The 24109-nt window shown below is 38.7% G+C and overlaps 1 protein-coding gene across 1 annotated transcript; it reads left to right on the top strand.

The window, feature by feature from the left end:
- Positions 1–7140: 7140 nt before the first annotated feature.
- On the top strand, positions 7141–23163 carry LOC137200998 (ral guanine nucleotide dissociation stimulator-like 1). Its single transcript, XM_067615794.1, has 17 exons — positions 7141–7535; positions 10650–10939; positions 11667–11711; positions 11924–12123; positions 12261–12418; positions 12522–12770; positions 13208–13311; positions 13684–13768; positions 15339–15410; positions 15976–16062; positions 16799–16831; positions 17245–17366; positions 18526–18615; positions 18953–19082; positions 20564–20875; positions 21008–21122; positions 21249–23163. The coding sequence occupies exons 1-17, from the start codon at positions 7512–7514 to the stop codon at positions 21386–21388; spliced, it is 2256 nt and encodes a 751-aa protein (XP_067471895.1). The 5' UTR covers positions 7141–7511; the 3' UTR covers positions 21389–23163.
- The last annotated feature ends 946 nt before the right edge of the window (positions 23164–24109 follow it).

Genomic DNA, 24109 nt, shown 5'->3' on the forward strand with positions numbered 1-24109 from the left:
ACCAAGAAAACAACAGTTGGAAAAAACAATCTCACGTCAAGGTCCACTTACAAGCTTTCAGCCATATGATCTTCATCAGCTGATGGAATTTGTTCATTTTGGAGTTGCAGATGTTCAAGTTTACTTTTTTCCCTTTCTTTGAGCACTTTAAGGACTTTTCATCCACATTTGCCTAAAAGCTGATGTTCAGTTCACAAGTTTTCAGTCAGACAGCATGCGAGCACTCTCTTGTGTTCCAGCTTCATTTCATTGTTGCAGAGAAAACAAGCTCCAACTACTACAATTAGATTACACTTTATTGTTTGTTATCACAGAAATGTCTCACATCCAGTTACTCTGTTTCACATTAACAGGAAAAACACATGAATAGATTGGAGTGGAGCACAATATTACGATGAGACTTGCAGTGCATTCCATTGCATTGCTTAACATACACAGGTACATATTTCATACGCAGGTATCCACACCTACAACATGACTCTCTGACCAACAACATTCTTTTAGCATAAATAATCACAGTTGCACATCTGCTATACTATGTTTCTCCATGAGATGGAGGTAATGTGTACAGTTAGTCTCAGTCCATTCTCAGTGCAGTTCAGTCAGTACAGCAGAGGAAGCTCTTATCTCCTGCGTGGCCTCAGTACTGGCTTTATGTAAGTGTCACCTGATGGTTGCAGGAAAGCTCTGCCCTGCTTAGATAACAGTCATCTCTTGCTCATCTCCCCAAGAGTCATATCAGCCCGTCATCACCTAACAGTACATCACTTGTGATGGTGCAGAGATAATACTGACAGTACTGACTAATGTCAGGTGTGTTGGAGTCTCTGAATTGCTCTGTGATTGACCCATGTGTGCTGGCAGCTGGCTCATGTCCAAGGTCTAACAGGGTTAAATCACCCATCGATGTACTGGGTTGAGCTATGGTCCATCTTTATAATGTTTCCCTCCTAAAGTCCCATTCTTCTGTGACTCTGAAGAGGACTAAATGGAAGAAATGGAAAAAACGAACAAAAGCAGCTGACAGCTACTACCTGATTAGAAATGACCAAGGATGTCAAGGGGAACAGACTCAAACATCATCACAATGAATAAAATGAGTCACAAAGAACAATATTTGGCAGTATAAACTGGAGCTGATAGAGCTGGATTATACTGAGAGTCACAAAGCTGTTATTATGGCAAGGCTGCCATTTAGAAACACACAAAGAAATACAGTATTTGTTAATAAAGTCTGGTGGGATGTGTGTTTTTTTCTAGATTCTCCTCCATCTGAAGGTTTAAGCTAGACTCTTATTTTGTCCACCTCCTTGTATGCAGGGCATGTGTTTAGAGGCGGGTCTAAGTTTCAAGAACAACTGCAATCATTCTTTTCATTCCATTGTTGGAATTTTTGGAGATCTTTACTACGAATAGTTATTCAAATTACTTCTTTAGTGATAGTGTGCAGTCACAACAAACAGTTTTGGTCTACATTGATCAGTGTTGCCATTAAACTGTTTGATAGCAGTGTCAAAGGTTTGCTCTCAAACATGTTCTATTTGACTGCATATAATGACACAATATTAACCCCATGTCACACATGCTGTTGCTTTTTTAATGGCAAGAACATGATGCCATTTGGGATTTTTAGCTGATGAATATGACTGACCCCGTATATAAGCTCTCAGGCTGTATTTCACATTGCAGGAAGTATTTAGACTGACAGGATTGAAGAATTTTGTTTATTTTTGTGTTAAATGAATACTCTGTTTGCAGCTCAGACAATTCTTGGTCATTTTTCAGGTTCAGAATCTCCTACTAGGAAATGCTAAGCTTCAGTGAATCTTAAGCTCAACAAATATAATAGTGAAGTTATCGTGAGAAAATCAATAATGACTGATACGAGCGACATTATGATAAGATGTTTTGTAATATGCCTGGAATCAGTCCCTTTGTGGTTTAAAAAAACGTAGCTTTAAAATGAGCAGTTTGATTTTTGCCTCTCCCAAAGGTTACTGTATGCTCATTCAGTGTAGACAGTTTTTGACCTTTGCACAATAAACTCCATCAACATAGTAAACACACTTAGGGTTGCAGGCCCCTCATTAGCATCATCAGTGTTCCCTGCAGGGAATATGACTTCATGTCATTTTGTTTGCAGTCAAACACTGAGTGATAATCCAGTAGTCGACTCACAAAAGACGCTGTTTTCTTAGCAGTTTTGCGTCAGAGGTCTAGAGTGGTTAACGAGGCTTGTGAGCCAGTGAGGGATTTCTTTCAGTCCTGTCTCCATGGAGAACACCTGAACAGCCTGAGTGGCTGAGTCATTAGCAGGAGTGGCAGACTCCTTAAAACCCACTGGTATGCACTTGATACGTGCCATTCTGGCCCTGGTAACCCTAAAAACGTGAGACAGCCTTTTGGTAATAATACCTCAGAGGAATGTGTTTCCATTTCAAGCATTTTTACATTCAGTAAAGGTTGTTAACGAAGGTAATGAGGTCAGGTTTTCCCCTTTTTCTGTCGTCTGGAGTGGTTTACATTTGGAGGAAGCCAATGGAAGCCTTCAACCTGCAACATCTGCTGCCAAAATGTAAAATATCACTCATAAAACCAAAGAGGACAGAAACTATTGTAAAGGCAAAGACTTGGTCCTGTTTTTTATTTGGAAGTTTTTGTTGTCTTGTCCACTTCCTTGCGCTGTTTGTTGGACACAAGCATACATACAACAGGAAATGTAATTCCAGAATCTGAACTGTTAAAAGTAGAAATAAAGACTGTAGGACATAATTTCAGCCATCAAATGAATAACTTGACTGATGTATGAATGTTGTTTTTTCTGTCCTAACTTGCCCTTCTTTGACTCATATGGGCCTTGGTTCATGATCATGTTTACTCAGTGAAGAGCCACACTGAGCTGAGAGGAAATATCCCACATACTGTTTTTGTTCACGCATAAGTGGATCACTGAGGCTGTTTTCTTTTACTTTGCTTAAACCAACATCAATTGATTTTTTTGGCCACTTGGGGGCAGCACAACAAGCTGTGAACAGAACATTGACATATTTATAAAGATGATTTAGCAAATGTGTTAGCTAAAAACAGACACAGAACATTAGCATTCATTCGAAGTTTTGTCTCTGGTCACCTGGTGAATTTAAGTCCAATATTTACTCTCCTTTCAGCTCTGGTCTGGGCTCCACCATGGATATATTAAGAAAACTGGATACTATTTTTCCTAGTGGCCACTCATGGTATTGCAGTGAAAAAATACCCTGCTGCCCCCATATAAAACTGTTGACAGGACACCTCAAACTGCAAAGTATTATTAATTTTTAATCCATGAAGGTTTTATATTTGTGAAACTTTCCCAGAGCCTAGAAAAGAGATGTTAAAGTTTGTGACATCATCCCAATGTAAAGTCTATATGTCCAACCCTAACGCGGAAGCAAGCCTGGAAGCTAGAAAACTTGTGTGTGCCAGGCGAACAATTTTCATTTGACTGAATAGATGCCATCTATGAATCTGGGATGTAGTTCTTATAATACATCCATAGTCTCCATCAATTCCTGAGAAAGTTATCTGCCACTTTAGCTGTTAAATGCTCCTCTAGAATAACAGCAAATTCAAACACGCTGAAGCGATGAACATATTGTCGATGAACTTACTGTCGATGAACATGCTGCTTATTCAATGCCGTAAATTCCTGCCCCTGTCATAAGGTTCATCAATGCTAAGATTTTTCAGAAGGCATTTGTCTCTTGCGGTGTGTTGATAAAGAACTGTCTGTCTGCATTCCTCACAGCTGCTGTAACCTTTGTGCGTCAGCCTTCCTTGGAAATCTTTGAATTCCTGAATCCAGAGGCCAAATGTCTGAATTCTATGAATTATCTGAGATTTGTAGTTTGTACTTCTTTCTGATGCTTGGGTGGGTGGATGGGTGGTGAGGGGGGGGGGGGGGGGGGAGCTGGAACTCACTGGCTAACAAAAGTGGAGATTGTAAACTCTGACAGACGTTTCCATAGCAGAAGGCAAACATGAAAATATTGAGCGGACGTCTGCTCAAGAGCCTCATTACACAGGATGCAGAAGTGAGGTGTGTTCAACAGTGGAATACCAACACATTGTGCAGTATGTAGCTTATTTTTTTGGTTAATATTTTTCAAACGATGCCCAAATTTGCCTTTAACTCGATTGAAAAATGTTGGATTGACTGCTTTTTAAATACGAAAGCTTCATATGAGAAACTAGAATCAAAATAGGCAACATCTGTTCAAACCTTTAGAAATGCCCTGCTGGTGAACTTCTACAATATATTAAGAGATGACATGTTAATAGCAGGTGTAGGTGGGGTCCACACTGTACAATGTCACATTTGTGTTTACAGCCTGGACTAATTTATGACAACATCACCATCAACAAGGAAGCAGATTCGGGGGAAGAACCACACCTAAAGGCGTCAGAGAGTTCAAATTAGTGGTGGAACTGTTCTGGCTGGATAATGGAAACTAAATATGCGCCAAGAATTTAGATGAAGAGGAAACATGTACGTCACATGTTAGTTGTTATTGTGATGACAAAATATTGAAATATGAACTATGGGGTGTATCATGAGTATTTTATACTTTACTTATAATCCAATGTCAAAACTTTTAGTCGTAGTTAGTCGTACAAAAGCCATATGTGGTTGAGTAAAAGTTACTTTCAGTCATAAAACATATCCATGTCTTGACCAAATAAAGAGCATGTGATATTTGTGTTGTCTGTTTCATCTGGAAGGGAAGAGGAGGCCTTTACATCAGCTGTGAGGATGACGCAGAGCAAAATGCCACACACAGGAAAGAAGAGCCATATTCCATAGAAAAGTTGAATGTTTTCATGGTCCATGTAGGTCAAATTGCAGCCTGAAGCATAAACACATAAACACATAGACACACATGCACTCACTCACTCACTGGTGACCTGGGTCAGAGTATTATAAAACTGTGATTTTCATGGTTGGGAGAGCATCATAAATGTTTTAAAAACTGCTGTATAGTCAAATGACATAACAGACAGACAGAAGTGGATGTGTCATCTGGCAGAAAGGCAGAAGAGAAGGTAGACAGGCAGGAACACAGACAGAGACAGATGGTAAAAGTGTAAAAGTGCTCTTCCTCAGTATTACATAAACCTCAAATAATGACCAGTTTGTTATTTCATATAAAATGAAACATTGTGGCTTTTGTTTCATATCTGTTTTTCGCTTGCCTCTAATGTTATAATGAGGACAAAAACAAATGGGCTAAAACATGGTTTTCATTATGACTATCAAGCATGAAACAGATTTGGTTCACTAGAAACACAAATACATGTTTCAAAATGATTTATTTTAAACAGAACTTTATTTTTCTCTTTTTGATTTAACAACACGCACAAGAGACACACAAATCTATCACAACCAACAACAGTATCATCCCTGGCAGTTGTAATTGTTGGTTGGAGTAATTAATTATAACAATAATAATGATGATAATAAGGAAGCAGGGAATGGATATGATTTGAAAAGTGAGATATAGTCAGTATTTTGGATGAATGTGTGCCTTTAAGTGGTTTATTACTGGTGTTATTTTGCTGTACAGGGGTGCAGCTAAGGATTATGGGTCCCTTAAAAAACACTAGCCCTAAAACCCATCACCACCTTTTCACACTAGCCTCACAACTGTAGACAAATCTTGATGATGCATACGTTTCTGTTCTGGTTTGTAAAAATTAGACTCAAAGACTAAAAAGAGTATGCTTTATCTGTCAACACACAGCTGTTAACAGATTACTGTAAGCGGTATGTAGCAGAAAATATCCAAATGTGTTACATTTGTATGTAAATGATTTTGTTTGGTTGTGGAAAACTGAGCTATATTTTATGATGTAAACTCTGTGCGTAACAGAGAGAATTCTGCAATTCCTGTATCTCACTTATGAACTATTGTTATCTTATCAGTGTTATAGATCGTTGTAGGGGACAGTCATATGATCCTGACAGCATTTTGCCACTTTAAACTTTCCCAAATTCTCTGTGTTAGTGTTTTTCTTGTATTTCTTGTATTTTTTAGAAGCCCTGCAGCCAACCCAACATACAGCAGAAGACAACTTTTAGACTTTCAGCTGATGCTTTAAAGATCCTCTCCAGATGTGTTTTAAGACAAATGACTTAATGTGTCTGATGTGATGTTTCTTTTTTTTGTTTCTTGTTTTTTTTTTGTTTTTTGTTAAATGAACAAAAGTTATGTTTACATTCAGTGTTTCTCAACAAAATATACTGTGTGTATCCTTAATTAATGTATTTCTGTCCTTGTGACACATTTGAAAAGCCATTTTTTGGATTATTTTAAATTGTGCATACAGTTTCACATCGTTTGCTAACCCTTTAACTTTGTGTGGGTTGTAACAGATGAAATCCTGACTCTAACACAGATGGCATGTGATTTAGGGACCAAATTAATGAAGTTTACACTGATTCTACTCAACTTAACTCATAAAAAAGACAAGAAGACAAACTCTAGACATATGCTGCATTCACGTGCTCCTCGGGTGGTCCCATTTCCCGAGTTGGGAAGTGGTTCTTCCGACTTCTGTGTGTTGATGAGCTTTTAAGTGGTAATGTAGAAACAACATGGATGCTACAAAGCAGATGTGTTGTGTTTTGTCCCAGACGGGTTGTTGCACCAGTACATTCCCTAAAACCAATAAAATAGCTTATTATTTCACCTACTTGTTATTAGTATTAAAGCGAATAATTATTTTTCTAACTAATCTAGGTCACTCTACATGGACAGCAACTAAATGTTACAACCTAATACCATATTACAAATTACATGTGAGCAAAAAATTGATATGCAATATGTGAATTAGTAAAAAAAAAAGTTTCTTGCCATCAACCAAACATTTACTTTCAGCCGCCATGTTTCTGCGTATAGGACATCAACTTTCTGTAGGCCTAAGTCTTTTCCCAAAATATTCGCTGACTTTCCGAGTTGTTTTTCCGATACGTGTTTCCGTTCATGTGAATTTTTTCCAATCGGAAACAATTTTTTCCGATTATTCCGACGCCAAATGAATGCCACATTACTGTACTAGACCGCAAGCCAAGCAGAGCCACCTCCCACTATAAAGCTCCGTGAGTTTCAGTCACTCTGTCCAGTCTGCAGGAAACTTCTCAGCTGGTATCGGTGGATTCAAATCATTTCACGCCACAGACAGAAAACAAGTTGGAACAGTTCAGATCTCGTCGGTGTTCGCTGCGATAACAAACCCACACATTTCTATGCAGCCAGAAAATGTAGCGATTACCCTGCGGTGAAAGTCGTCTTTTAATTGTTTAATTGTAATACAGTCGCGTTAATGTAGTTCAAAAAGAGAGTTTTTAAAAAAAGTTTTTTATTATATCAAAATGCAGCCTTAAACTTTCTGTTTCGCACGGTGGAAGTTGATTTTCAGTCCAGCAATTCCTGTCAAGATGGAAAGCTACACTCCTTAAGAAACCGGACGAGATGGGAAAATGGGAGTTAACAATGGTAAGAAAACGTTTGATATGATCCAATAATAAAGTCAAATTGATTGAAAATTGAAAATAAGACGGGTAGGACCTAAAGGTTTGTGGCGCAGGCTGATTTATTTCCACAGAGACATCTAATTTAATCTAATGGATACAAATACATGCTGTTTTTGTTGTGATTAACATGTGAATATATTCCTGGGCATACAGGCCCTATTGGAAGTTGACTCCTCATGTTTAAATACCTTCTTCTGTAAATGATATCTATCCTGCAGCACATCTGCAGTCACTGTATCTATGGAAGTCTGCTGTCCTGTTTGTGTCTCATATCATTAGTCACAGAGCTGAGCATCCAGTTCTGCAAAAAGTAAATATCCAGCAATCCTTTAAAAACCCTGAAAGTCGTTTAACAAAAGTTACAGCTGTTCTGAAAGTATTTCCTAAAATTTCAAAGACTCTTCTCACCATCTGGAAGAAATATTGCAACTGTATTTCCTATCCAGGTAGCTGGAAATGACATGCAAAAATATTGACACATTATTTTGTTTAAAAAAAAAAAAAAGTCAATATATACCAATATAACTGATCATAAAATGAGTTGTTTGGTCTACATTGCACAAACTGAGCAAGGACACTCGTCATTTCTGTTACCTTGATAGCAAATTCATCCGCAACTTGAAAAACAGGTTGAAAATCTTTTCTTTATCATGCAACAGACTGTATATTTTCATCTAGTCTGAAGTACCCTCAGCTATAAGTGTTGTTAAGTGAACTGATATTTATTTTTCAGAAAATCAGATGCTTAGCTCTGTGACTTGAATGTAATGAGAGGCACAAACTGGGGCTGCAAAAGGTCAAGGGTATGACTGGCTCTCCTGTGTTTAAGTCTACGTCACTGAGGACAGATGACTCCTCTTGCTGTGGAAGCTTGTTGGTGTCCAGCTGACCCACATTATCAGATAATCCAACAACTCCATGAAGAAGTCTTAAATGTTTTTTTTCTGATTTAGATTTAGGCTGTTAGTAGTACTTAGCACCACCAGTGCACCGCTGACAATGAGTAACACTGGGACACAATGCACAGTTTCCTGTCTGTGTGTAGCTAACAAACGATTCTAGTTTCTATGAGGGACAATGGAGTTTGTGTGATACTGGTTAGCACTAGCACACACAGCAGTTACACATTTGTCTTTTCATGGAGAAATTTCAATAATTATTTACACGGGAGGTTGTGAGCCCTTTCATGTCAATAATTGATTTGAAGTAATTATTGAGAGGTAGAAGTGGCAGTACTTAGTCAGCCCTCTGTGTGCTCATATTGTCCAGAAGTGATTTTGACATGAAATTTGAAGTTTAAAATAATCCTCCTTTTAACATGCAATATGTGAGGTTGTACTCTGATGAACTAAATGACTTAATCAAATGATACGGGTCTGAAAGTTCATTTTCTATGCTGAATAGTGTGTAGGAAATTATATTGCACCTCTACTTGAAGCTATATAGATTTTTTGCATAGATTTGCATATAAAGCAGATGGATTACACAGGAGTCATGCAAGAACTTGTATTGATGCACGGTGTTGTTATGTAACGCATTTGCCATTTAAAGGGACACTCTACTGGTTTTACACATGAAGTTTAGTTTACCTGTACTCAGCCTGCGGAAAAAACATATTTTATGACGTCACCTGTTGCTCTGGAGGAACTTTCTGTCTGAAGAAATATCAGAGACAAAATCTTCGTAGCAGATATCCTGGTTTACAAACCGGGACATGGAGTTGAAAAGACATAGGCATTTACCAGGCAGGCTATACTATTACAGTAAGTTGCGTTATGGGAAATGTAGGATCCAGGATTTTTAGAGCTTTATCCTTCAAGGGATTAAAAGATTTTTATTAATTTTTCAGACCTCAGCTGTGTCTATGCGTGCATGTATCTCTGTCAGGTCTACTAACCTAGTGGAAGTGCATTAATAAATCACTTGAGTGCTCCTTTAACGGAGTGTAAACAGGCAGCTGTGGGTGTCTTTAAGTTTGTGTTCTGTGTGAAGTGAAGAGGTAAACATGAGAGGAGGATACAGTGACTGTGTATTTTTACTATGATAATGAAAAAGTAAAGCAGAAAGACAAAAATGGAAACAAATTTCAAAAAGCAAACATTTTATTTTTGCTACCTCATCTTTTGACAAGTGACCTCACACCGCAGTTGCTGTTCAGTCTTTGTCGGTGGTAGTTCATAACATTAAAATAAAAATCACATATTGTTTAATGTCTCCCTTCGACCAGCCTCTTTTTAAATAGTGCGACGCAGCTGCTGTCTCATTATACTGCAGATGATCTTGTCCTTAAACCGCAAAGCCTGAACAACGTGCTCAGCATTCACAATGGAGGAACCTCATTCATCTGTGTGTGTCAAGAGCTGTTGAGCTTCTGGAGGGCCTATTGCTAGAACATTGATTGATAGCTCTCACTGAGATCAAACAAGTCAAAACACAATCATGATACTTGGTGCTGAAGAAGCAGCCTTTTTATTTTTGTATTGGTCTTTGGAGAATGAGGAAACTGAGAACTCTCTGACATTTAGGCAGTGTTTTGCATTTGTGTACTAACCTTTTGATAATCCCATATTTGTCCATAAACATTTGCATCAACCTACGAAATTCTGGAAAATTTCAGGTTTGCCATGTAGCTGGGAGATTGTGAAAATGGAAACTAAGCACTGGCTTACACCAGCATGTGAAGTTGATGAACATTAGATAATTAGTCTACTGTCATGACACATTGTTTGTGCAGTTGTTGGAGGCTTGAAATGATGACATGTGTATGAAGTAAATATTGCGTAGTGTTTGTGGCTCATGTGAGATCAGCATGAGTTTCAGTGGGATCTGATGTTACTGGTTTGCGTGTCACCTGCCTGTTTGGCCATGCGGACATGCTGCTATTTTTACCTCCTCGTGACTTGGCCTCTGACCCTAATGTTGTGACCAGTAACATCACTAGATATGCATTTGTGTATCTGACCTGTACCTTTTTTATATTTTCAAGACACAAGCAGGGCATTGGTTGGCAACCACTCTCTCAGTCTAAGTGTTGGTGTAAAACTGAAAAAAAAAACATTTTTTCCACCATTCCCAGAACCCAGTGCAGGAATGGGGCGAGGAGTTAGAGGGTGGCGCCGTTTACGGGGTCACTCTGCGTCGGTTGTCCGTCCCCATCGCTCTTAACACCAGTGAGATGAATCCATGCTGCGCTTTTGTCCAGTACCGAACCAGCAAGGTGCGGCGTCTGAAGGCCGCTAACCTGGACCTGCTCGTGAATCACCTCCTTGACCCTGGCTGCCAGGAACAGGACTACAGCAGGATCTTCCTCTCCACATACAGAACCTTCACCAGTACCTCAGCACTCATAGAGCTGCTCTTCCAGAGGTATAATCACTTTTTTTTGAACCACTGTATATCTATTTTTTTTCCTTAATGGAATAGTTCAACATTTTGGGAAATATGCTTACTTGCTGAGAGTTAGAAGAGAAGATTGATACCAGTCTCAGTAAATATGAAGGTGACACACCAGCTAACACCACCATCTAACTCTCAGCAAGTAAGAATATTTCTCAAAATGTCAAAGTATTCCTTCAATGAGTAGCTGAATGAGACATATTTCATTTCAGTTCCCTTTTATTCACATTCATTTGCATTCACAAACACTCTGTTTCAGTTTCTCTCTCTTTCCGTCACTGCAAAATGCAAATACTTTATCATAGTTTTGCTTACCTTTCCCTGACCTGAAAACATCCCTTTCGTGCTTGATTTTGAGAAAACAACTTTTGTTGCTGTACGTGCAGAGTCATCATGTTGCGTCAGGATTTTTATACATTGTTTCCCTGACAAAGCAACCATCCCCTACCAGCTTTGATGTAATAATAAGTACCTTGCAAGTGATTATTATCTGGAGGCTCCCAACAACAATTATACACATAGCGGTTTTAAAATGTGGTTGGCATGACTCGAGGTCAGGTTTAAGATGGCTGCAGGGTAGTGACAAATAATAATTAAAGATATATACAAAAAAACAGCCTTAAGAGTATGGCAAAGTGCACTGTGACTTTTTTAATCCTTTCTGTACATGATTTTGTCTCTGTTTTCATTCCTGTAGAGACAGTGCTGCCTCAGATCTGGACAACAGTGAAAGCTACAGGAGGTAGGTGGATGACTTTTCTCTTGATAAAGTTTATTCAAAACACAAGGGCATCATGAAGAGTTTATAATTCTAGATGAAAACTGATAAATTACACAAAACTGAAAAAGTTCAGTATGCTTGTACCACTATCTGGTTCATTTCTAGTATGTCACTCTGGCCCAAAGTGTCATTTAAATAGTTACCATGTAATGATTTTTCCACTGCCTCCCCAGCCCTCTGTTGGCCTTTGTCCAGACATGGTTGGATGAGTACAGTGAGGACTTCAGGGATCCTCCCCTGCACCCAGCGCTCAGGCTGCTGTTGGATCACCTGCGGATCAGCTCTGCAGTGCACGACAACATGCGCAGCCAGCCCAACTTCTGCTCGCTGGCAGGGCAAGCTGAAGCACTGCTCAAGAGAATCCAGAAAGAAGGTGATCCTCCACCACATCACGTAACCTAAAGTGATAAGACATGTATAGCATCCTGAATTCTTAATTTATATTGTCATTGTTGCTGTCAACAATGTGAAAATCCTAATAAAAAATCTATTTTCTGTCTGTTTCTTCAGAAGCTCAGACAGATGTCAGTTCTGCCCAGGCAGTTCGGGAGCAAGATGAGGACGATTCAGGTGATGAAGATTCAGGATGTGATAACTCTCTGGATCAGGGTGACATCATGGATTTCTCATCTGAAGCCATCGCTGAACAGCTCACCCGTATGGACTCTGTACGTGAGAGGAGAGGCTCCTACCTACAGTATATCAAATGTTTATATGTTCCACATTTACACATGTCTACTAAAAGGCTGATTGGTTTTCACGGTGTTTCAGGCTTTGTTTGTCAAAGTGGTGCCTTACCAGTGTCTGGGCTGTATGTGGTCGCAAAGAGACAAGAAGGAAAACATGTCTCCCACCATCCGCGCCACCATTGCACAGTTCAACGCCGTTACCAACCAGGTCATCATGTCACTGCTCTGCCGGCCTACAGACGCCACCGCTAGTCCCACTTCCTCCCGCCGGCCTCCCACTACACCGGCGCAAAGGGCCCGAATCATAGAGAAGTGGATCAGAGTAGCACAGGTCAGTGACTAAAGATTAGGCTTCATTCAAGTTCTGACTCCAGGTTTCAGCAGGTTTTTTTTAGATGTATGCCAGTGTTGTTTGACAGCCGCTCTGTTACAAACATTCATGCAAGCTTCACTAAAATAAAACACACCTGAGCGTTTGTTTTTGCAACAAATGTGTTTCAATAATCAGATTTAGCTGTTCAAAATCAGTGTTAAAATTGTACCAATTCTCATTTGGTGCATTAAAAACATGTGGATGAATGTTTGTATCCAGCTCCACTGCACACAACAACACTGCATACGTTTGCCTGTTGTCACACTGTCAGTCTGTATTAGACAAGACTACATAAGAGCTTATTAAGGGTAAAATCGTCAACACAAAACATAATTAGTAGAATATTTGATTTGAAATTAAGTCAATCCACTGAATGCAAGTTGTTTCCTCTGCAGGACTGTCGTCGGTTGAAGAACTTCTCATCTCTGAGGGCGATCCTGTCGGCCCTTCAGTCTAATGCAGTTTACAGGCTGAGAAAGACTTGGGCTGCTGTTAGCAGGTAGGGTTGGATTATAGCTATTTCAAAGGCCGTCTCTATGGTTGTGTTACATTGCGTTCTACATAATCGTCCTTTAATGAGGGCATTGAACCTTCATCAAGTGCAATTCAGTGTCACTTACAGTGCAAGTTAGCAAATTCCTCTCTTTTGGGTCACCTATATTCTACGTCAGGTCATAAACATTGCAGTAAACTATTATAATGTCAAAGATAACAGAAGCATAACTTCTCTGTGGTGGTCAGGGACCAAGTAGTGAAATGCAAACTTTTAATACGTCATTGTATATAATACTGTAGTTAATTATTAAATTATATATCTGATGTTGGACTGAATAACTGCATATTCAAAACATGTTGACTTTTCTCTTTATAGGGATAGCATGACCACGTTTGATAACCTGTGGGAAACCTTTCCTGATGAGAACTGTGTTCTAACCAACAGAGAGCTCTTGGTGGAGGTGAGAAAGAAAACCACTTGTTGCTCAAAAACAAGCTAGATTTACTTCAGTGTTTAACCTTTAGATGAATGGGGCATTCAAACATACACATACTCTTATAAGTGGGTCAAAAGTGACCCGTATTAGAATAGTTTTTGTCATTTTGTACACTTTCCTCATAATTTTGCTTAAAATTATTTATATGAATTCCTCATTAGCATAACATTTGTAATGATAATTTGTCATTTTCATCATAAAATCAACAAACTTAGAGTCTATCTGCTTAGCTAGCAAGCTAATGCTAGCTGACGAATTTAATTATTATGGCAGATTCTGTTTCACATAATTGTAATCAATGCATAAATGTTATACAAAATGGCTATTAATTTAATGATATCAATTTAAAATATAACTATGATATTATATGTAGGTGAGTGGTGATGATAGTTGAGATGTGGTTCTCAAAAGTAACTGATAAGGAAGATTCCACAGGAAATGCATAGGGCTCATTTTTGACCTACCAATGTTTCTAAGGTTAATGTTTAGCAGTGCAAACAAGTCAACCCACTGAGCTGTTATATACTTTCAGTCAATGCAAAACAGCTTTCACTGATCTGAACCGAAGACTAATTAAATCATTAATAAAAAATAGGATTGGAGCAGTTTTCAGCAGAAGATCTAATACTGGAATTATAGATTGGGTCGTTAATATCCAAACTTATGTGACCTTAAACACACAAAATATGAACTACAGATTAAGAACATAACACAAAGAACATTTCACTTATTGAAACCACCTCACTAAGTACACACATGGATTTTCTCTTTTAATTATTATAAAGATTCATTTTTGAGTTAATATTTACAGAAGTGTTTGACAGTCTTAATGGGAAACTAGAGGCCGTTAGCACAATGTGTTCCCTTTTTTTTTTCTTTTATGTAGCCTCCTTTAGGCAACTGCGTCAGAGGCGTCTTGTGTCTAGTTACAGTGAAAGGACTCTAAAGTCAATAGATCACCAGTACTTTCTGTTCATAACCACCACGCTACTTGCACTGTGTGACACCTCACAATAATGTTCAAAGAGATTCTTCAATCAGAATCATTTCAAATGGCTAACTATTAAAAAACTTCTCACGTTTCATTGTAGTTGTATTTAGGTGCTGCCTTTTGTGAAAGAAGCTTTTATCTATGTAAACACAATCACTCATACTATAATCACATATACTTTACTTAAGCCTAATAGCTGTACTTTTAGGCAGATATATTAAACAAAGAGGTTTGGAAGTGGCCTCCCTCCTTTCCGCAGAATAACTTTTAAACAGGATATCCAAGTTAATATTTAATAAAACTCATTCTTGTATTGAAAACAAGGTTGGTTAGCTTTTGCTTTGTAAGCCAATTTACAGTTTGCTCACATGCTTCATTTAAGGCCCCCTCGTACATGCTTGTGTACCTGCATACACATAAACACACACAAAGAAAGTCCTGTTAGATTTTTAAAGAATTTTAACCACTTATATTTGACAATGTGCCACTGTATGTGTCTATAACCTTCAACTGAATATAGCTCTCTCTGACCTTCTTTGACAGGATGGAGGCCAAGCAACCATGGATAACATTTCTCCAAAGATATCCAAGCGGTGTCCAATACCCAGACAGATGGTAAGCCATATCTCAGTAGGAGAAAAGAGGTCTAGATCAACCTAAACACTAATCAGCAACCTTTCTCCTCTTCTACAACTAATGTCCTGTTTTACACTTGTCACAAACACTAAGCAGATGAGATTCAGACAGCAAGTAAGGAAAGCGATGCTTTATCATGGGATATTGTTTTGGAGTAATTTTACCTGAGGCAAGTTTTAGTTTTCAAGAAGACGCATGCAAAACTCCTATCATATTATACAAGTCTGAAAGCCACAAGAGAGCTGATTTCGCTCAGTGTGGGTGGAGTATCTCTGGCATGGCAGATTCCCAAACCTATCTTTAGCCTCGCTCGATGCTGAACAAGTTTCAAATGGCCTCAGATCGCCAGGATTATAGGACAGTAATAATAGACTAGACCGGGGTGTTTTATGAGTCATATGCATAGACTCTTGGCTGTAACATGAACCCACAGTGCTGCTAACTGGGACGAACCTTCTGTGAAAGTATACTGACGCAAAGCCGTCCGACCGTAACACAATAAATACAGTATTAAAAAAACAAAATAAATGTTGTGTTTCTGCAGAGTACTTCCAGTGGAGTGGTTCCTTACCTGGGCACCTATCTGACTGTCCTCACCATGCTAGACACCGCCCTGCCAGACACTGTGGAGGTAATATAATGTAAACTGAGTGACAGTTCCTGTGCTTGATATTTAACAGCCTTGACTGTCAATGAGTACCTACATAGAATATCTTTATTATGTAATTTATTCCAGTACATAGTAGTACGTAACACTTTAGCCCCCCTATTTGGTATTCATGAGCAGTATATAGCACTTAATATTTTTATGACTGACTATAGTGTAGGAGATATGAATCCAAAAAGGAAAATGAAAATGCAGTATCCACCAACAAAGTGTGTTCTTTAATATTTTAAGTTTGTTTCAGAAAATAAATTTATTTTGATTATTTACAGTCCTTGCGCATAGGAATTAAATGTATCTGTTCTGCAAGGTGTCTGTCTATTCATACACTATTAACATTTATACTGAAACCAACATAGTAATTAACGATTTAAAACTTTTAAATATGTCACTTAAGGTAGCTTGACCACACCATACTGCATGAATTCCAATAGAGTCATGTTGTGTGGAAAAACAAAATTAAAAGTTCATCAAAATGGATATATTTCATGTTCAGATAGCGGATCAGTGTGAGTAGAAGAATCAGTGAGTAGATTTAGTTTTAGCTTTAGCTAATGCAACATATATTGTTTATATACTGCTGAGAAATTCTAAATCGGTTAAAAAAAACTGTTAATGTAGTATTTTTGCTATTTCTTGATGTGATTAATCATTGATCTACGCCATAAACAAGTACTTCATTAACAATGTTCTCTTTTGACAGGGTGGGCTCATAAACTTTGAGAAGAGGAGGAGGGTAAGTGGTTCCTCTTTGTGTAATCTTTATTTATCCCCATGTGTTATTTTTCTTCCACACTTGTCAAACATTAAGTGCAAAGGTGTCCACATGACATTCTGTCAGCACTACATGCTTGTGTGGTTTGGTGTGTTCAGTATATTTGTGTTGTCCAAGTAAACATTGACTAGGACATTTTGCCACACTTGTTTTGAGTACACAAAACCTTTTTATTATCCTTTTTTAAAAAAAAACCATTTACGTATCTCCCAAAGGAACACTTCACTACAGCTTTGTAAGAGTTCAAAGTATCATTGTGTTGTATCACCTAGTTACTCCAGGCAGGTTAGGTAACCACACAGATGAAAGAAGTCTGGACACTTTGCAGTCTCTGTCACTCTGGGTAATCTCCATCGACATTTCTCTCCCTGCAGGAGTTTGAGGTTCTCTCACAAATCCGTGTGCTGCAGGCGTCCTGTTCCCAGTATAGCCTGCCCCATCACCCCAGAATCGCTGCCTGGCTTCGGGGACACAAGCTGCTCACTGACCAGGAGAGGTGAGAATGTTTTATTTTTTACCCCCTTTCCATAACATACGTGTGACTCTCTACTTGTGATTGTATCACAAGTAGAGAGTTGTGGTTACATAATCAGAAATATGAGATGTAAAAATTCTTGCTCTGTCATGTGGAAAAATAAAGGTGTGTTGCTCTCTAATAATGTTCCACTCAAATCTACATTGTTGAGTGCACATGTCCCATTATGCTAAGATAATGGCATCTGGTCAGTTAATCAGTTCTTGTTATCAGTAAGACATGGATGTAATCCTGTCACATTGGAGCCCGGTCATAAGGAACCACTTGTTTGACATTTATAAGGCTATAATTTGTGACATATTCATATACTGAAACTGGTAGTGATGCAGCCTATGGATGCATGGTTCATAAAATGTAAAATATTCGCTGTAATTCTGTTATAAACACCAGATTTTGGGGAGATTACTGGAACATAAGTGATGCAACAGAGGTGTGTTTGGAATTAAAAATGAGTAGCTGGCATGAGCACAGATAGCTAACAAGGCTGAACAAATAAAAAGTTTGCTACGTACCAAAAATATCAAAAAATTAAAATAAATAAATTTACTGTAGCAGTTTTTGTTGCAAACACTCACACTTGTGTCTGCACACTAATCATGCTTCTACAAAGACTTAGCTTAGCACAAAGACTGGAAACGAGCAAGCAGCTAGCCTCGCTCTCTCTGTGCCTGACAAAAAATTGTGTATACTTAATCCCTCCATAAAACCACAATGTGTTGTTCTACATAACGATTCTGGTACTGATTAAACAAATTAGATGCATGTAAATTAGTGAGCTTTAGAAGTGCTAGTAGATGGTTTTTGTGACCTTTGGACAGAGCCAAGCTAGCCCTGTTTCCAGTTTTTATGCTAGGCTAAGCTAATTGGCTGCTGGTGGTAGCTTCATATTAATTGTACAAACATGAGTGGTATCAACATTGTCATCTAACTCTTGGCAAGAAAGTGAATAAGTGAATAAGAGTATATCTCAAATTGTCAAGCTATTCTTTCAAGTGCCTCTAGAGACAGAAACAAGTACAAAGTTTTCCTCGGTAAAAGAAAAACTGTCTTAGAGGATTGCAGTGTTCATATTCCATTACATATCATTATATTATAATATATTCATTTTGTTATGTTGCAGCTATGAACTGTCGAGGCAGCTGGAGCCTCCAGTGGACTTGTGTTCACCAACTCCCTGGAGCCACCGAACACTCACAAAGAAACTCTCCTTGTGAGTATCATGTTATGGTCTATTTGCATATTCAAACACGCACAGTACATGCACATTATACTATGCTCACAGACCTGAGCACAGCACTTATAAACCTTAAAGTAGACAGTTGGTAGCAAGGGTATATGCAGAGCCGCTTTTTTGCCACAACATGGAAGAAATCTATGTATTATGTTGTTGTATGTTTAGAGTATTTGTTGTATGCAGTGTTGGTGTGCAGTAAAAGGAACATTTATGGTACAGTATTGTGTAGTTATATATAAAACAGCAGTATTATCATTATAAAATGTGTGTCTGGTGTCTTCGATACAAGCTTAAGTTAAATCTTTGTGTTCAGTCTCCTGACAGTGGGCGAGGGATCTAAAAAGCTCCCTGCTGACCAGATCAGCGTTTCATCCTCTGGATCCAGTGGATCTGAGATGGACGATCTATCCTCCCCAAACTCAGCCTGTTCCATCAGACTGCAGGTAAACAGCAGTTTGTGTGTGTGTGTGTGTTTATGTACATGTATCCGCCTCATTGGGCCTAATGCAAGAACCACTCGTACGTACAAACAGATTTGTTCTTAAGTTGCACGTACAAATGATTTAAGAACATTCATCAATTTTCTCTCAGATACAAATGAAATTCACAAACTCTTAAGACCTGTCATATGTGTCATGCATTATAAATACAATTATAATGTCCTAATTTGAATTCATTTGGAGTTTAAATATGATACCGAAATTAACAGAAATTAAATATATAACTAAAACAAACTTAATGCAAAATTTATATTCTGTTTACATTATCATCATCATGGCTGCCAATTTACTGAAAGGTTTTTCAGCGCTGCAACTTCTACATTTCAGTAGTTGCTATAAACTTCTCTCACTTGGACAGCTGCCTGTGTGTCTCTATGCAGGTCTCTGTCCAGTATCATCTTCTGTTGCAGCTGACAGTGTAACATCACCTACTGTTGACTATAATATTCTCTCCTCTAATATATCTGTGACTGTCACATGAATGCCTCCCAACATGGAGTGCTATGATTTAGTAAGGCGTTTCTTAGCATCTAACGTCATGTCAAAGCATTTCCTTTTTATATCTGTCACAGTGCAGAACTGCTCTGATGACACGTCAGCTGGATTCATATTTTCTATTTCTTTTGGGTGTCCGACTACTGACACTTTTTATGAATAAATCTCGCCCACAAACTGAGCGGAACATGGAGCCTTATATGGCAGTTTTAGGGGCGTGGATTATGCTAATGATCACATCTCTCGCACATGCACCTCCTCATGAACAAGTGACATTTATCAGACTGAAACGAGCGATTTATGACAAATTCAGGCAGTTTGGCAGTGAGTTTGTTCAATCCTACTCAGAACACTTGTATGAGCAAACCTCACAGAAAAAAAGTAAGAGAGTTTTAGGATAAAAATACAAAAATGTTCTTGCTTGAGGTCACATCCTTGTTTTCTGTCCATCCTTTGTCCTCAATTGTGCAATCAGTGGTGTCTTTGTTGAAAGCTTTTTTTTATGCTGTGCCTTCATCTAATGGTTCTCTGTGTTCAGCACAACATCCACTATTTACACTTCACAAACAATCATCCCTTTTTAAGTTGTCAAACAAACCCCGAAGCATTTCTAATAAGAAGTGGAATACACTGAATGGCTTTTAAAACCGGGAAACTTACATAATCTCTCTTCACAAAAGATCCTCTTTGATGCTAGTGTGAGCCCTCGACAAGTGGAATTTCAATTGAGCAGATCTTGAGTAGAGCTGGAGTAGGGTTTGTTTAATGGTGCACAGATCTCACTGCTGTTCAATAGCTTAGTTGTTCCGTGCAGAACAATCAGTTTCTAAAACACTACAAATGCTATCCAGTGGTACTCATCTATATTGTTTCTCTTGTTTCTATCTCCCTCTTTCTTCTTCACTCTGGCTTCTCTTCTCTCACCGCAGCCCTTTCACAGCTCTTGCAACAATGTGTCCGAGGCCTTCTCTTCCTCCTCATCCTCCCCCTGCTCCTCCACTGCTTCCTCTCCATACTCCCCTTCTCCTTCCAGCTCCTCCTCTGACTGCCAGACGGACCTCGGCTCTCCATCCACGTCCTGCGGTGGCGCTCGGCCGAAACCCCCTCTGGCCTACCACCACAAACGTTCCGCGTCCATGACCTCCTTCCCTGTCTATAACCGTCAGGGGTCTGACTGCTGCATAGTCAGGGTGAGCGTGGACCTGGGCCAGAACAATGGCAACATGTATAAAAGCATACTGGTGAGTTTAAGAACAGCCTTCTAGTGTCAAACTCTGACTTAAAGTAAAACATCTGAATATCGCTGCTGATCATTTAGACTGAGTTAAAGAGGTAAAGTGGCTTCAGCACTTATGAGTCTCCGTCTTTCGTAGTTGACCAGCCAGGAAAAAACTGCACAGGTGATTCAGAGGGCATTGGAGAAGCATCACCTTGAGCACATGAACTACCGGGACTTCACCCTGACACAGGTCATCTCCCAAGAAAGAGGTCAGAACAGACTAACTTGTAAAATGCTATACTATTAGAGAAATCACTACAATAGTGCTGAAATAAAAGAAAACTGACCTTTTTTTTTTTTTTAAAGAAAACTGTATCCTGTTTGTCTGTTTTCAGAGTTGCTCATACCAGACAAGGCAAACGTCTTCTACGCAATGTCCACAACGGCAAACTTCGACTTTGTTCTACGTCAATTCCACAAAGGCCAGAAGAAACCACTGAGAGCCACGTCTAGTCTCGGGCGATACACAAAGTAGCACCTCTAGTCTACGAGCTCTGCACCTGAACTCATGGACCCTTCCTGGAAAAAACGGTCCTATTTTTAATGGTTGTTTTATATACTATGATATTCTCTGAGATGGGTCATCCATTTTTTTGGATACCAAAGAGGTGAAAATGTTTTTATGGTAATTGAAAAGATGATGCAAAAGCACTTTATAAAGAAGAATGATGGAGCTTAAAACACCTGGATCAGACATGGTTTTGATTTCCACTTGGAATAAACTGGGTACTACTGTTAAACCAAAAACAAACCCCCCAAAAAACAAGAACCCACTTTTCCCCACAGGTGTGTTGGTAATGGTCACATGATTTAAAGTGCATGGATGCATGTGCAAATAATGAATGATTTTTAGATCTGAGACTGCTGCTAGATGTCACTTACAATAACTCTGTAGGCATGAAGACTCACAAAGAATCCCCCCCCTGAGGGCAACGCGTGCCAACATCCGTGACCTATTTATACATGAACATTGATAAATGACTGGCCATTTCCCAATGCAGCTGGGCGCCATTAATAACCTGTGTGTTAAAAAGGGAATGGGGGTCAGATGCTGAGTGAAGGACGAAGACTCGGTAATGAACTCCTGGGGCCCCGCAGCAGGTTGTCAGCCACTGGGGATGAGATAGGCGGCTGCGCTCATGTGTTGCTGCGCCAGTGCCATCTGACGAGTGGGTGGGAACGTTCTCGCCAGGGATCACTGTGTTCTCTGGGAGTTTCACCTGCAGCGTTGCTGTGATATTCATCGTGCGCAGCCCACAGCACCAACTGGAAGGATGGCATTCCTGAGCCTGGGTAACCATGACAGCAGCAGAGACTTTGATGGACAGCACGGGATGGGATGCACACGTGTAAAATGGTTACTGTATTTAAATGAGACAACGATGAGGGACAAATGTGTGTTTTCAGTGTTAGTGTATGACTAAGAAAGTGAGTTTGATTTTTAGAGTTTAGATTTCATCATTGTATTTATTTCTACTCTGGTTCCACTGTTGATTGCACCTTTATTTGATTAACACATTGTGATGACTCACTAGGTGGCTTTACTGTATTGTTTCTTGACTGGTAGGCGAATATTTTTAAAAAATCAAATCAAAGTCTATTCAGAAACATGTATGATCTGTGGTTATAATTGTAGAGATGTCTTATTTTATGATGAATATTTAAAATGTTAACATTGAAAGTTGTTTTTACTTAATTTCTTTAAAAACTGTATTTGACAAATTTGGTTCAGACTTGTGAAGACTGGATGTAACTGGTGCTTAAATGGCTGGACTAAAGCCTAAAGAGGAGTTTAGATGTAATCATTTCAATGATGTCTGTTGACGTCAACGTTAGGTCTCTGGTGAGATAGATGATAAGGATCATGTTTCCTTGCAGTTAAAGCTCGAGGGAATATTAGCAAAGTAGAAGAGTTACACAAGTGATTGGACACACTTAGTAAAATCACAAGTTTTATTCTCATTCGGATCGGATCATCTAGGGGTCAAGAGCCTTGCTCAAGGGTATGTATAATTGTCAGGAAAAAGAACAGACGTCTCCTCTATGTACACTGACCCTGCAGATCTATGGCTCTGAAACAGGAAACACCAAATGCTTATTTCTCCTGACACTGCAGTATCCCCTATCCTGGCAGTTGAGACCTGAACAGATAGTATTTCTTAGCTTATAAAAACAGCTTTTTTCACTTGTGATTAATGAAGAGAATGTCACCGCTGTAAAACAAAAAGAAATAAACAGTTTTTAAAAATCCAGGATTTCCTGTGTGTATTGACTTACTTTTTGTCTTATTTGTCTGACTGGTGTTTGCTATTAAGTCTAATGTAGCCAAGTTACGTGGAAATGGTTTCCTTTATAAATTATTATAACATTGCTTACCTTTCAAAGCTTAAAATTAATAACAATTTTATTAATTAGCTGCTGTACTATTCCAGTAAATGAAAGCTATATCTTCTTTTCTGAAGGATTTATTTTTCTTTATTTAATATCTAACATAATATACCATAGGTCATATACAACATAATATAAATTAATTATACTATTACACCAAAGGTCTGTGCTAATAATAAGAATTAAAAAACATACAAGCAAATTGTTATTGTTGTGATCTCAGGGTTAATCCACTAGCTTTGAACCATTAATGTGGAGCTGCATGCTGCATGCATCAACTGACTGTCACATTTGTTTTTGCTTGAGATGTTTTTCTTTTGTTGGTTTCCAAGCACTATTGGGTTTGCTTGAGATAAGAAAGAACTTTTAAAAGTCTTAATGTACACAAACTAGAAGCTGTGCTTCTGCTTGGGGTTGCATTTGTTGAGGAGTTGCAGGCAAGTTGCTTTGCAAGTGTCTACAATGTTGTACTCAGTAAATTTCACTTCTTCCTTTCAATCTTTCATTATACAGCTTCTCTTTACAGACCCAGGATGTGGGTGGTGTGGTGGGAAAGGGACTGGTAAGCACAGAGAGTGACCGTGGATAAAAGAAGAAAAAAGGGGCCATTTACTGGTCAGTTTCCTGTTTTATAAATTGACGTCAAGTATTAGTAAATGCTATATGATGATGCCTGAGGTAAAATTTAGTTGTACTGAAAACTGTAATACTTTTCATGCTTTATTCCAACATAAACAATGATTTTAGAGAGACTGAATGTCTATACTCAATGTGACCTCTGTCAAGTTTGGCCAGCATTTTAACAAAT

This window comes from Thunnus thynnus, chromosome 17 (assembly GCF_963924715.1).
Source record: "Thunnus thynnus chromosome 17, fThuThy2.1, whole genome shotgun sequence".
Taxonomy (NCBI): Eukaryota; Metazoa; Chordata; class Actinopteri; order Scombriformes; family Scombridae; genus Thunnus; species Thunnus thynnus.